We start from the raw sequence: 13945 nt of genomic DNA, 5'->3' as shown, positions 1-13945 counted from the left end.
GTGTATTCGTCAGTCTGCCTGTTCTGTTCCCCACTCTGTCTCTGGTGAATCCTCTCACCTTCCTGCACATCTGGCCTGTACCCTGGTTCTTGTATAAATAAATAAATCTTTTAAAAAAAAATTACTTCTGTGGCCTTCATTCTCTGATCTCTGAGGCTTGAGTGACTCGGTGTTGAAACATCGAGGACGAAAGCTTCGTAAGTCCAGCATTCATTCATTCCATATTTATTGAGCCCTGTTATGGAACTGTCACTGGGCCAAGTGTGGTGATAGGTAAACAAGCTAGACATAATTTCTGCCCTTGGGTTGCCCAGTCTATTCTAATGGGGAAGAGAGACAAAGAAGAAATAGAAAACACCATTAGTAGAAAAATTGATACGCCATGAGAAAAATGGGCAAAGCGGCCAGGACCCGTTAAAATGTTAGGCAGTGTCAGTACTTCTGCTCACAGCCTTCAGCTGCTCCTAGCGGACTCGGAGTAAGAACCAGAGATCTCACCTTGACCTGGAAGATTGCCTTCATTCTCCTCTGACCTCACGGCTCTCTTTCCCCCACCCCGCCATTGCTCATTATTCTCACGTCTCCTCCCTGCTGTTCCTCAAGGAGGCCAGGCTTACTTCCTCAGACATTGCCACCTGTCATTTTCTCAAGGCAGTATTCTGTGGCCTCCTTGGTTAAATTTCAACCTTTTCCTCCCCCACACCCTCTGTCCTCCTTTCCTACTCTTTTACTACATAGCATTTATTGGTAGATCTAAGATACTATATATTTTCATTATTAATCTTATTTATGGTCCCTGTCCCCCATTAGAATATAAAGTCCATGAAAGGAAGAATTTTTGTCAGTTTCATTCACTGCCAAACCTCACTGTGTATACCTGTTTCTGACAGTGGGAAGTGCTAGATGACTTATGAATAGGAATACTGGGGGCTGGGAACAGAAAAAACCTACTTAAGGTAGTGAGTGCAGGGTAGGTATCTTTGAAGTGATGTTGTCTAAGCTGAGATTTGAAGGATAAAGGAGAGCAGCCATGCTTGCAGCTGGAAAGGCTAATCCCTGCAGAAGATCATAATTGTAAAGGCAGTGAAGAGCCAGGTAGATGGAGCAACACAGAAGCAGCCCTGTGGGCTAGACTAGGGCGATAGGCAGAGGGAAGGGCCTAACTGTGCTCACCTCATAGCCTGTGTCAGATTTCCCCCTCCCCAACCCACCACACCACCTCCCACAGTTCAGGTCATTCTTTAAGCTGATGCCTGGGGGAGCAGGACATGGTGATCTGGCCTCATTTTCTGATGGAGATGTTGCTACCTGACCTACCCTTTCTCCTTTCTTCCTTTTCATCATTTTTTATTTACCTTATCAGTTCTTTAATTACATTATTTAACAACCTTTTATTATCACTTATTCACTATGAAATGAGCTAGGGGGTCTGGCATTTTGGTTTTGGTTTTGTCAAAATAACTGTTGGTTATTTTGTCAAAATGACAGCCAGAGCAGATGTATCTCTGATCTCAGCAGACCCAGTGACTGGAATGTTGGGAAGCTGCTCTCCTCTGAGGGTGGTTTACAAAACGTGAAATTTCTCCAAGAGGAGAATTGAGCACTAGTCATTCATTTCTTTCTTGAGCATCTATTTGCCAGGTACCAGGCTAGGAGCTAGGAATACATTGGTTAACAGAATGGATAAAATTCTCATCCTCAGGGAATTTATATTATGGAAAGAGAAAAAAAGCAGAACAATAAAAATACTTTAAAAATTTTCTGTAAAGATTTATTTATTTATGCATACGGAACTGGGGTACAGGCCAGAGGTGGGGGTGTGTGAGAGGATTCACCAGAGACAGAGTGGGGAACAAAACAGGCAGATCTACTGAAATACACTGCTAAGAGGAGCAGTGGGTAAGTCAGGAGAGGTCTGCTGCGCCATGTGGGTTAGTTCCCTGGCCAGGGATCGAAGTCATGCTGCAGTGGCTGCGGGTAGCTTCATAGGTTGCGTCTTAACACCTTGCTCCACCAGGGAAGCCCCCCCCCAATTTTTAAAAATTATTTTTTTTTAATATATTTTATAGTATGTTGGTGATAAGAACTTTGAAGGAAAAAAAGGGAGGAAAGGGATAGGAAATAGTGGGGATTGATAGAGGATATTCACAATTTTTTTTTAAAGATTTTATTTTATTTATATAAGAGCTGGGGTACAGGCCAGATGTGCAGGATGGTGAGAGAATTCACCAGAAACCCGAGCGGGGAACAGAACAGGCAGACTGACGGAACATACTGCTGAGGGGAGCAGCGGGCAAGACAGGTGAGGTCTGCTGCGCCATGTAGGATTCTCGCTGGCCGGCCGGGATTAAACCCTCACTGCAGAGGCTGCGAATAGCTTCACAGTGCGGCGCTCAACCGTGTGCGCCACCAAGGAGGCCCTAGGATGTTCACAATTTTAAATGAAATGATCAGAGAAGGGCCTCATTAAGAAGGTGACATTTGAGGGCCTCCCCAGTGGTGCAGGCGGTTGAGCGCTGGACTGCGAAGCTGCCCGCAGCCTCTGCAGCAACCGGTTTGATCCCTGGTCTCCAGAGAGGATCCCACATGGCGCACAGACCTCTCCTGCCGCTCCCGCTGCTCCCCTCAGCAGTGTGCTTCGTCAGTCTGCCTGTTCTGCTACCTGCTGTGGCTCTGGTGAATTCTCTCACCCTCCTGTGCTTTTGACTGTACCCAGTGCTTGTATAAATAAATAAATAAATCTTTAAAAAAAAAAAAAAAGGTGACATTTGAGCTAAGATGGACTGAGCCATGACTCGAGATAGAGCCTCCCTGGCAAAGTGAATATTATGTGCAAAGGAGATGGGGTGGAAACATACATGTTGTGTTAAAGGATCAGCAAAGCAGTTGATGTGGCTGGAACTCAGGGAGTGATGGGGAAACAGAGAGAAGAATTCAAAGGTCATGGTGGGGCAGGTGTGTGGGGGAGAGATAGGAGGGGCTATGATTCTCATCCAGAGCCTTTAGACCATGAGGCCACAGTAGGGACTCTGGCTTTTCCTCTGAAGGGGGAACCACTGGAGGATTTTGAGCAGAGGGATGCTAGTGTCTGATCTAACTGTAATAGGATCATTCTAGCAGTTGCTGAGGTGGGTTGTCAGATGCAGTACAGAAGCAGCTTTGTAGCAGTCTCAATGAGAGGTGATGAAGCTGGTGAGAAGCTGCTTCATGGATTCTGGATTCACTTGAACTAGACCTAACAGGATTTGCTGATCAGTTCAATGTGGGATATGAGAGTATATTGTCAATGTTAACTGAAGGTTTTGGCCTAAGAACCTGTTTAGGATGGTGATGGCAGTAACTGGATAATAAAGACTACAGGATGAACTGGTTGGGGTAGTGGGGAAGCCCGAAGTCAGTTTTTGTCATGTTGAGTTTGAGCTGCTTGTTAGCAGTTAGGCAGTTTTGATATGTGAGATGGGAGTTCAGGGGAAAAGTTGGGCTTGGGGGGTGTAAAGTTTTGATTTGTTCGCACATATAAGATATTTATTAAAGCTTTGACACTGAATGAGATCTCTAAAGAAGTGAAGTAGTGGAGATGGAGAAGGGAAGAGGTACGGTGCCTGAGCCTGGGGCGTTCCAGTGTGAAGGAGAGGAAGAGAAGGCTGCTGAGAAGTTTTGGACAGTGAGTAGAAGGGAAATCAGAGAGCACCGCGGAATCCAAGTGAAGAAAGTGTTTTCAAGGAGGGACTGTTGAGCAGTGTCAGATGCTTGCCAGTGTGAGACTTGTCATTTGACCGGACCTTCGCATCTATTGCCAGCAAAATCTAACACACTCTGGCACCCAGGGCCATCTTTGAATCGTACCCTTCCACGTGTAACCTCATCTGCTCTTTCCCTTCCAAGACCTTGCCTTCTCACCCGGCAGTGGTTTCAGACTCCTGAACGCACCTGCTTGGATAAGTCACTCCTCCCTCCAGTGTCTCCAGCTCCTCACTTTTAAATTAAAGGTTGCCTTGAGAATTAAATGGGTTACCTCGAGAATTAAAGAATTAAAGGGGCTATAAATCAACTTAGCACAGAGCCTTTCTCCCAATCTGTGTTGGTGGTGGATTAGTCTCAGTTTTTTCCTGTTGTATTGGCATTTGTGTCTTCTCCACATTTTCACTCCTCCCTTTCCAAGTCTGACCCATCTTTCATCTAAGAGGGCTTCCCTAGATGCTGCTCCCATTCCAGAACCTTCCTCTGAGCATTGGTGGCAGTAGATCTGGAGCACATGGTCACTGTTTTGTTCATCTGCAGTCCTGTACCGGACCTCGGAATCTGAAAGCCCAGCAGGAAGAGGCTGTCCTTTTGCCTGCTCCTGTGTGGGGTGCCATTCCAGTGTCAGAGCTGCTGCGCGCCACGCCATCACGCATGCTGAATGGATGTCGTGAAACTGGACAGATCTTTGGGAAATGTCCGGTAATATAGGTGGGAAGACTGAGATCAGAAGGAGCCTTGTGCTATAATCTTGGGTCTCCTTTTGATCTTCATTAGTTTAAGTATTGTTCAGAAGATGCCCCTGTTGCCTGTTTTTTTTTTTTTTTTTTTTTGGTTTTGGTTTTTTGGTCCTTTAAGTCCAGAAGAGCTTTTCTCTTTCTTGGCAGCAGACCTTTCCATGCATTACTTCTGTGTATGTGTTGAGAACTGGCATGTGGTCCTAGAGACTCGGGCATTTGCCTACCTTTAATCCCTTTTCATTTTGAGGCTTTAATTGCTAATGGATTTCAGTTTTCATCCAAATCCCAGGAGGCCAGTAACTCAGTAAGTTCATCCAGACAGACTTTCACTAGGCAGGTTACCAAACCTGACATTCTTGTCCAAACTGGATGGGCTGGCCTTAAATTAACCTGTAATTCAACATTCAAGGGACTCTGAAGGGATGTGTGACAACATATTTCACATGCCCTTTAGCTTGGAGTATGTGTGTTTCTGCCAGGGCTACATCCCGAGAGGAAGAGTTGCTTCACTGGGCAGAGTAGGGCATGTACAGCCTCGTTATGGGGCAAGGGTAGAGTGTTGGTGCTACTATTTTTTGGCTGTGTGATTCCAGCCAAAAATGCCTTAGCTTCTCTGGGCTACAGTTTCCTTGTCTGTAAGCTTGTGATCAGTGCCTTCCTCACAGATTATTGTGAGAATTAAACCTGAAGCTTTTTACATAGATATGGTCCACCATTCACATCCATTTGCCATTACTTCTGCCCCTGACACCTTTGTTTGCCAAGCCCAAAGAACACTGCTTATTTTCTCATCATTATTGAATTGACTTTTAAAAAGCCAAAGTTTGATGTCTCAAGAGACATCATTTTTGAGACATTGTCTCAGAAAGTCTGAAATCTGGTTTCTCTACTGCTGACACCTTTTTTTTTAAAAAAGATTTATTTATTTGTGCATACAAGATCTGGGGGATAGGCCAGAGATTGGGGGGGGGGTGAGAGGATTCACCAGAGTGGGGAGCGGAACAGGCAGATCTACTGAAATACACTGCTGAGGGGAGCAGTGGGCAAGACAGGAGAGATCTGCTGCATCATATGGGTCAGCTCCCTGGCTGGGGATCGAACTCGGGCTGTAGTGGTGATAGCACTGAGACTTAACCTCTGCACCACTGGGGAGGCCCTAGCTCATTTTTTTTTTTTAAGATTTATTTTTTATTTATACAATAGCTGGGGTACAGGCCAGAGGCGCAGGAGGGTGAGAGGATTCACCAGAGACAGAGTGAGGAGCAGAACAGGCAGATGGACTGAAAGCACTGCTGAAGGGAGCAGTGGGCACGGCAGGAGAGGCCTGCCGAGCCATGTGGGAATCTCCCTGGCCAGCCGGGAATCAAACCCACCCAGCAGAGGCTGCCGACAGCTTCCTGCGCTCAACCCGCTGCTCCACTGGGGAGGCCTGGCCCTAGCTCATCTTTTAATCTTTGGGTTGGCCTTACTTGCTTCCCTGTATCCTGTTCACTAAAGTGAACTTTGGTAATTACCTGTGAGGACCTTTTCCTCTCTAAGAGGACAGGTGAGGAGTAGTGAGTAGAATTACTGGGTGGTGAGTAAAATCAGTGTCTCTTACCTTCTAAGCTTCATGGTGGCAAGGACACAATCCAGAGCATGACATAGGGTAGAGGAATATTTGAGAAATGAATCTACCTCTGCTCTAGAGACAGAATTGAAACAACAAAACACATAGTATTATGTAAGTTTGGCTTTTCTGTCCCAGGTAAAGAAAAAATGGTGGCACCACCCTAGCCCCTTTTAGCTACTCTTCCTACTTTAGTCTTGACTCTCCTGGGACTAACATGCCTTGGAGCTCAGGTTTCTGAACAGCTATTCTTCAGGCAGGGGTTTAACAGTGACACTTTCAGCCACATAAGTTGGAAGCCAGCCACACAGACTTCAAGGGATCAGTTCTCCCTGTCTGAGTAACCCTGAATTCAGAGATGGTTCAGACCTTGTCAGATATCCCTTTTTCCTTTCCTAAAGCCTTGTATTTGACTGATATCACAACACTGGTTGTCTCCCTGGCTAATTTCACTAATGCTGATGGTGTGCACTGCGCTGTGCTAGTGCCACCACCTTGGTGCTTCTCATCTGATTGCAGAGCGTAGGCTGCCCTGAGGTGAATCACTGCCCTAGGACTAGAAAAGTCCTTTCCTTGGCCCTTGACTGGCCATTTGGGGAATTGCTTAGCTTGTTACTGTTTTCCCTCCTACTGAAGACTTAATAAAGTTTACTGGCCATGGATGCGTTCTGAATTTGTATTCCCTTTTGTCCCCTGAAACATCTTCTGTCATGCTTTGAGAATGATCCTGCTGTATATCCTTTTTTTTTAATAACTTGGGAAGGACACTCATTGTTGAGGAAATGGGTTCCTCAGCTAACAAGGGAATCATAGACCATGAGCTGTGGGAGGAACTTAATCTGTCATTTAATGAAACTACAGGTTGTCTAAAGGGCTCCTGGTAGGGAGGAGAGGTGGGCATAGTGGAATGAGCCAGGTTCTAGGTGCCCCAACCTTACTTCAACCAGAGAATTTCCACTTTTAAACAGTTTAAAAAGCATGGGGTCTTTAAAAACCATTGATCTTTTTGAATTCTTTTGTTTGACAGTTGGAGAAAGTAAGATCTAGATAAGGAAGAACTTGCCCAGGTGACACAGCTTTTGATAGCAAAGCTAGATTTCCTGCCAGCAGTCTTAGCATTGGATCAGCCTTGCCATGTTTGTTGCAAGTAACTGCAAAGCCTTGTTTCTGGCCTGCCCAGTCATCACTGTCTGGCATTCATTAGGAAATCCACTTGTCTTGATCTGTTATGGGCTCTTGGTTCTGTAGTGTCTCTGGGAACCTGTCTTTTCATTCGTTTTGCCAGCAAACATTTGCTGGGATATGCCACATCTTGGAATATTACAAGCATAATGCCATTCACATTATGATTGACAGCATTAAATCAGCTAGATCCCAAAATTGAGTTGTGAGAAGAGCTGTGGAGGAGTCTACGATATGATTGAGAAAAATGTTGGGTAGGCTTCTGCTTCTCTGGGTCCAGAGAATCCTCCTCTGGGCAGTGGTATTTGAGCTGAGACTGAAGAATGGGCACTGTTTGAACCCATTGGGGTACAACATTATTTTCTAAGCTGTATTATATTTTAAAGAGGTAATACATGTACAGGATATAAAATTCTCAAGATAAGGTGAATGATGAAAGGTCAGTCTCTCTATCCCTTGGTAGTCCATGTCCTTTCTGGAGGAAATCACTGCTAACTTTTCTTGTTTACCTTTTCAAGGATAGTAGATGCATTTGTAAACCCTTGGGTTTTTATGTTTTATTATTATTCACATTTCCTTTTTTAAAACAGAAATGATAGTATATTACATGCACTTTTTACATCTTTTCTCACTTAATCTCTTAGTGTCCCATATAACACATGTAGAACTGCCTTTTTCATGGTTGCATAGTTTTCCACGTGTGCCATAATTTTTTAAACCATTCGTCAATTGAAGGACATTTAAGGTCTTTGCAATATTTTGCTGTTACAAAATATACTGCATGAGTAACTATTTACATAGTTTTTGTACAAGAATAAATGCCTAGGAGCAAAATTGCTAGGTTAAGGGTAAGTACATTTGCAATTTTGATAACTATTGCCAAATTGCTATAGTGGTCGTAGCAATTTAGACTGTCATTAGCTCACATCAGCACCAATATAGAGTGTTATCAGACTTTTGGGTGTTTACGTCTAGTAACTGATCGATGGTATTTCATTGTAGGTTCAGTTTCCATTTCCCTTATTATTTGTAAACTTAAGCTATTGTACTGCATTTTTAAAAAAGATTTGTTTATTTATTTATACAAGCACTGGGTACAGTCAGAAGTGCGGGAGGGTGAGAGAATTCACCAGAGCCAGAGTGGGGAACAGAACAGGCAGACTTGACAAAATACACTGCGGAGGGGAGCAGTGGGCGCAGCAGGAGAGGTCTGTGCGCCATGTGGGACCCTCGTGGGCAGCCAGGGATCAAACCGGCACTGCAGAGGCTGCAGGCAGCTTCGCAACCCAGCACTCAACCGCTGTGCCACCAGGGGAGGCACCTGTACTGCATTTTTTATGCTGGCCCACATACTTTGCATTCTCCTATTTGTAGTCGCTTTTTATATATTAAGGAAAATAGACTTTTTGGCTGTAATGTGATGCAAAATTTGTGTGTGTTTATCTTATGTCCTTCTCTTTTAAATTACATTTGTGGCCATGCAGAAAAACTTGATTTTTTTTAAAGCATCCATTTTTTTATTTTTTTTAAAGATTAATTTATTTATGCATACAAGAACTGAGGTATAGGTGAGAGGTGTGGGGGCGGTGAGAGGATTCACCAGACAGAGAGTGGGGAGCAGAACAGGTGGATCTACTGAAATACACTGCTGAGGGGAGCAGTGGGCAAGACAGGAGAGAGAGGTCTGCTGTGCCATGTGGGTCAGCTACCCAGCCCAGGCCACAGTGGCTAGGGATAGCTTGCTAGCGCTGAGACTTAACCCCTATGCCACCAGGGAGACCTGCAGAAAAACTTGATTTTTTATGTAGTTGTGTACATAGCTCTTTTAAGACTTCATGATTTTGTGCCATTCTCAGAAAGGCTTGATTTCCTCTGGACTTTTCACCCCTTAAACTCCTTAAACCTTATCCCTAACTCTTGTAGCTAAAATTCAGTCCTTAGCTGGGAATATTTTTATGAAAGTTTTGCCCTTTCCTTCCTTTCTAATATCTCATTTTTCCACTCAGATTACATTACATTTCTGCCCCCGGCAATGTCAGTGATTCTCAATAATTGTAGAACACATGAGAGAAAGCTACTCTAGTTCAGGTGTTTTATACAATTCCTTTTCTTTAACCCTGGCCACAGTAGGAAGCAGGCATGTCAACAGGATTCTTTAAAAAGGTGAAGCTTTATACGAACTAGTCCTGGGATTGTGGCATCAAAGTCATTGTCTGAGTAGTGTGGGTGTGGGAAGACCTGGGACTGGGGCAGCAGCAGTATCTCCTAATGACAAAACCAGTCTGTCCAGATGTGCCCCTCTGACTTGCACCATTTCCTTGAGTCATTCCTTCATCTTATAAGTGCTGAAATTGCGGGGTATCCCAGCCTAGAATGCCGTCTCCTTAGTAAAAGTGATTCATCACCTGTGCCAGAGCAGTTCTCAAACCAAAAATTCCCTCTAATAAGTGCTTTTTTTATGTACCCTGGACCATTCAAAGATGGAATCCAAGTCCTAGGCTTTTTTTTTTATTTTTTAAGATTTATTTATTCATGCATACAAGAACCAGGGTACAGGCCAGATGCGCGGGAGGTTGAGAAGCTTCACCAGAGACAGAGCGGGGAACCTAACAGGCAGACTGACTGAAATACACTGCTGAGGGGAGCAGCGGGTGAGACAGGAGAGGTCTGCCGCACCATGTGGGAATCTCGCCAGCTGGCCGGGATCAAACCCGTGCTGCAGAGGCTGCGGACAGCTTCACAGTACTGTGCTCAACCGCCTGCACCACCAGGGAAGGCCCCTAAGCTTTTTCTTACCGAATGACTGACTGCTTTCAAATGTGGCTCATGTACACAATCAGATTCATCAAAGAACGAAGTCTTAGCTCCTTTAGCTTCCATTAGAAGGGGAAGAAGGAGGTCTTAGCTCCTTGATTTCCATTAGTAGGGGTGCAATGTATGGCAACTGCTGAGCAATGCTGGGAAAAGCATCTGCAAGTCTGAGCTGCTTTAGAACTGAGATGTAGGAATTTTTCCATTCTCGTAGAGAGGATGAAAACCCTCTCTTGCACTAACATCTGAGAGGCAACTGTGGAGAAAGAGCACAAGGAGATAGCCACCCTGAGTGGATTAACAAGGTTCAAGTGATTTTTCTCAGTGGAAGGTTTTTTTAATCTGTGCTCTGGAGTGGCTTTGCAGAAGCCACTTCTCGCCATCTTCCCTACCTCTTTTAATTTCCTGTATGCAAAACAGCTTCAGGGGGATATGGTTTCTGCACCATCCAGTCCCATTGGCCCTCTGCAGAGGGATATGTGAAAAAGGAAAAAAGAAAAGAAAAGCAGCCAGCATCAGCACTGGGTGGTAGTTTGAGGTAAGCTTAGCACCTATGAAAGGAAAGGTGTCCACAGTGTAGGGGTATCAGTCACTCGGGTTTGACTCGCTGACCCTGCAGCTCCAGCGCTTTTCTAATCTTCTGAAAAAGAAGCTTTCCCACTCTTCCCTCAGCTGGTCAGTTACAGACAACACAGATCTGTTACCAGCCAGTTGGGTTCCGGGAATTTAGAGTCTCCAGATATTGTGTTGTGCTTGCAGATAAGGGAAAAGTCCCTGATCGTCTTCACCATTTGAGAAAAGAAATTCCTGGGCAGCTCTGAACTTAGACACCTAAAGTAGTTTTTGTTTTGTTCACTTTGATTTCCTTTTAGTTTTAACATTGGTTTATATATTACTTTCTGAGATTCTTCTCCCTGTGATCTTTAGCCCCTTTGACCTTCATTAACCCCTCTTTTTTTTTTTTTTTTTAAGATTTATTTATTTATGCATACCACAGCTAGGGTACAGGCCAGAGGTGGGGGGGGGGGTGAGAGAATTCACCAGAGTGGGGAGCAGAACAGAAGGAGCGACTGAAATACACTGCTGAGGGGAGCAGTGGGCGAGACAGGAGAGGTCTGCTTTGCCATGTGGGTTGCTCCCTGGCCGGCTGGGGATTGTACTCATTGCTGCAGAGGCTGCAGATTTGCTTCATAGTGTGGTGCTTAACCCCTTGCACCACTAGGGAGGCCCCATTAATCCCTCTTCTTAGACTAAACAACCTTGAGAAGCAGGGTACCCTCCTATTTTGCATACCTCTGCCAATTATGTTCTTAAGATCTTAACTTCTGAAACCATGCAGGCCTTTATTCTGGGACACATCTTATTTTACCTGCTCATTATTTACCAAAAGGAACCTCTAGGTTGGTGAGGTATCTCTGAGAAAATGGCTTTATGTTTACTCAAAAAAAAATGTGTTTTTATTGTAAGGAAACTCCTGTAGGAAACAAATGCTATGTAGTTGCATAACGTGACTGTCAGCAAGCAGGCATGGGATTTTCAGTGGCCCTTTTCATTTCAGCAGCTGTCAGTTGAACACTGGCCACATGCAGAGCCCTGGGCCAATGAAGAAGGGGGCATGAATGGAGCTGCAGACCAGGTGGACGTGGGTCTTCCCTTTGTGGATCAGTCTATAGCCCGCTCTGACTCCTGCTGCCAGGATTGGCAAGTAGAGACCCCCCCACTGCGGGACTGGCATCATCAGATGCAGCAGTCTCTCCTCCTTCCTGCAACTTCCATAGGAAAGTGCTATGATCCCTTTTCAGCCTTGCATGGCAGAGGGAAAGTAGAATTGTGTCTTTTGTCTTTAGACCATTTTGTGAGCAAGACGTTCATTCCTTTATTCAAATGGGATTCACAAAGGAGTTAAAGCAGCCCAAGAGAGGTACATTCTTGTTTCCCATTGATTACTGAACCAAAATCTATGCTAGCATAGAAAAAACAATTGGACTGGAGGAGAGCTATGTTGGCTTCGTTTCCAGATACTTTTGAAATCATCCTTGACCTCTCACATCCTTGCCACCAGTATCATTCATCTGGCTCCCACACAGTAATGAAGTAAAGATGTGAATGGATTACATATTTGAGTCTTCTCCATTCACGTGTCTGTGTTGTGTGGCTTTCTGTACCGTGTGAAACTATAGCTAGGACTAGAAGATTGCTTTTGAAGATCTCATGGCTTTTGAGACTGAGTCCTTAGCCACTCTCGGGTCTCTGTTCTCTCTCTCAGATAGGGGAAGCAGAATTTCTTCATTAATAGAACATAGTGCCGAGCTCAGGTAGACCTGAGATGGCCTCCCAGCCCAGCCACTTATAAGCCATATGATCTTGGGCAAGTTATGTAACATCACTGCATCTGTTTCCTCATCTCTAAAAATGGGCTTGAAAGTGGTTGCCTTATTGATAGGTTTAAATGAGATCATGTGTGTAAAGCCTCTGACTTTAATACAGTCTCAGTAAATAATGATAGCTCCTTAAATATTAGAACAATCCCATAAACCTGTGCCGTGTATCCAGGGTACAGACACTTGCCTCCTGTGTAGCTGCTTTCATCTTTGTTGCCCAAGAGGAGGTATTGAGGTTATATAGTAGACACTCAGTAAATGTTTTTTGAATGAACAAGGTGGCTGTGGTACTTCATCTTACTGCCTTAGAACAGCACTTTACACTATGAGTTTTGCACAGGGAGATGTCGTGCAATGCTTTAAGCAATCTGGTCAGTTAGATTTGGGAAATACTCTGGAGTTCTGCAGTATATAGAGTCTAGTCCTCTCTAGGGATGAACATTGCATATTACTGTTTCAGAAGCTTGGAAAAGTTCAGAGAAAGAAGAAACCTCCCTACCTTTTTAACTGGTTATTTTCCAAGTTCATTTGACTATATGAGTCAATGAATAGTACCTCTGTGAGACTTTAATGACTTGTGCTAAAATACTTGGAAGAGTGCTGGGAATGGTGAGCACCATGAAGGGGTAGCTGTAACTATGATAGTTACATGCTTTTTAATTTGTGAACTCTTCCAAAATATTTGACTGTCCCCCCCCCCCCGCCTCCTTTTTAAAAAAGATTTATTTACACATACAGGAGCTGGGGTATAGGCCAGAGGTGGGGTAGGGGGTGAAAGCGTTCACCAGAGACAGAGTAGGGAGCATAACAGGCAGAGTGACTGAAAGGAGCAGCGGGCGAGACAGGAGAGGTCTGCTACACCATGTGGGTAGCTCCCTGGCCGGAGCTCCAGTGGCTGTGGATAGCTTCATAGTACTGAGACTTAACCCCTTGTGCCACCAGAGAGGCCCTTGACTATTCCCTTTTTGATGGGCATTTTAAGTTATTTCCAGTGATGCATTTGTATGGATGGTCCGTAGTAAAACCCTTATATCTTTGTTTTGATATTTCTGATAGAGTGATCCTAGAAGTAGACTTTCTGGGTCAGAGGATTTGCATATTCAGAACTTTGATAGATTCCTTAGAATTTCCCCCCAAAATCTGATCACCTATTATGTAACAGTTCATTTGCCCAGTAAAGCGATAAGAAGCTATCTTCGCATACCACATGTGTGTTGGCTACTTCTCTCCTCCTCCTCCTTGCTCCATGACTGAAAATGGAATGGAACACAACTGAAAGTCATCCTTTTCTTCTGTCTTACAGAGTCTGGCCACAGATAAAGGACCAAAATGACTGACTCAAAATATTTCACCACGACCAAAAAAGGTACTGTTTATTTCATTATGGGGTCTTGTCCTCTTTGTTCCTTGCTGGAACTTTCTGCTTACTCCTTTGGAAGTAGGGAGTAGTGTTGGGGTTGAGGCCTGGCAGCAAGTAGTGG

General features: G+C 44.5%; 1 protein-coding gene across 4 annotated transcripts in view; it reads left to right on the top strand.

Moving 5' to 3' along the window:
• The window catches only part of AP1B1 (adaptor related protein complex 1 subunit beta 1), a 50355-nt gene that overhangs the window by 4539 nt on the left and 31871 nt on the right, over positions 1 to 13945 (top strand). For all 4 annotated transcript variants that reach the window (XM_037510842.2, XM_037510840.2, XM_054695236.1 and 1 more), the window contains one exon: positions 13768 to 13830. In XM_037510842.2, coding sequence (XP_037366739.1) covers positions 13794 to 13830 — 37 coding nt within the window. In that variant the 5' untranslated portion in view covers positions 13768 to 13793. The remainder of the gene's footprint in view (positions 1 to 13767; positions 13831 to 13945) is intronic.

The sequence above is a fragment of the Talpa occidentalis genome, unplaced genomic scaffold (genome assembly GCF_014898055.3).
Source record: "Talpa occidentalis isolate TD23 unplaced genomic scaffold, MPIMG_talOcc4v2.1 talOcc4.14, whole genome shotgun sequence".
Classification (NCBI taxonomy): domain Eukaryota; kingdom Metazoa; phylum Chordata; class Mammalia; order Eulipotyphla; family Talpidae; genus Talpa; species Talpa occidentalis.
This window is presented reverse-complemented; position numbering and strand designations above follow the sequence as displayed.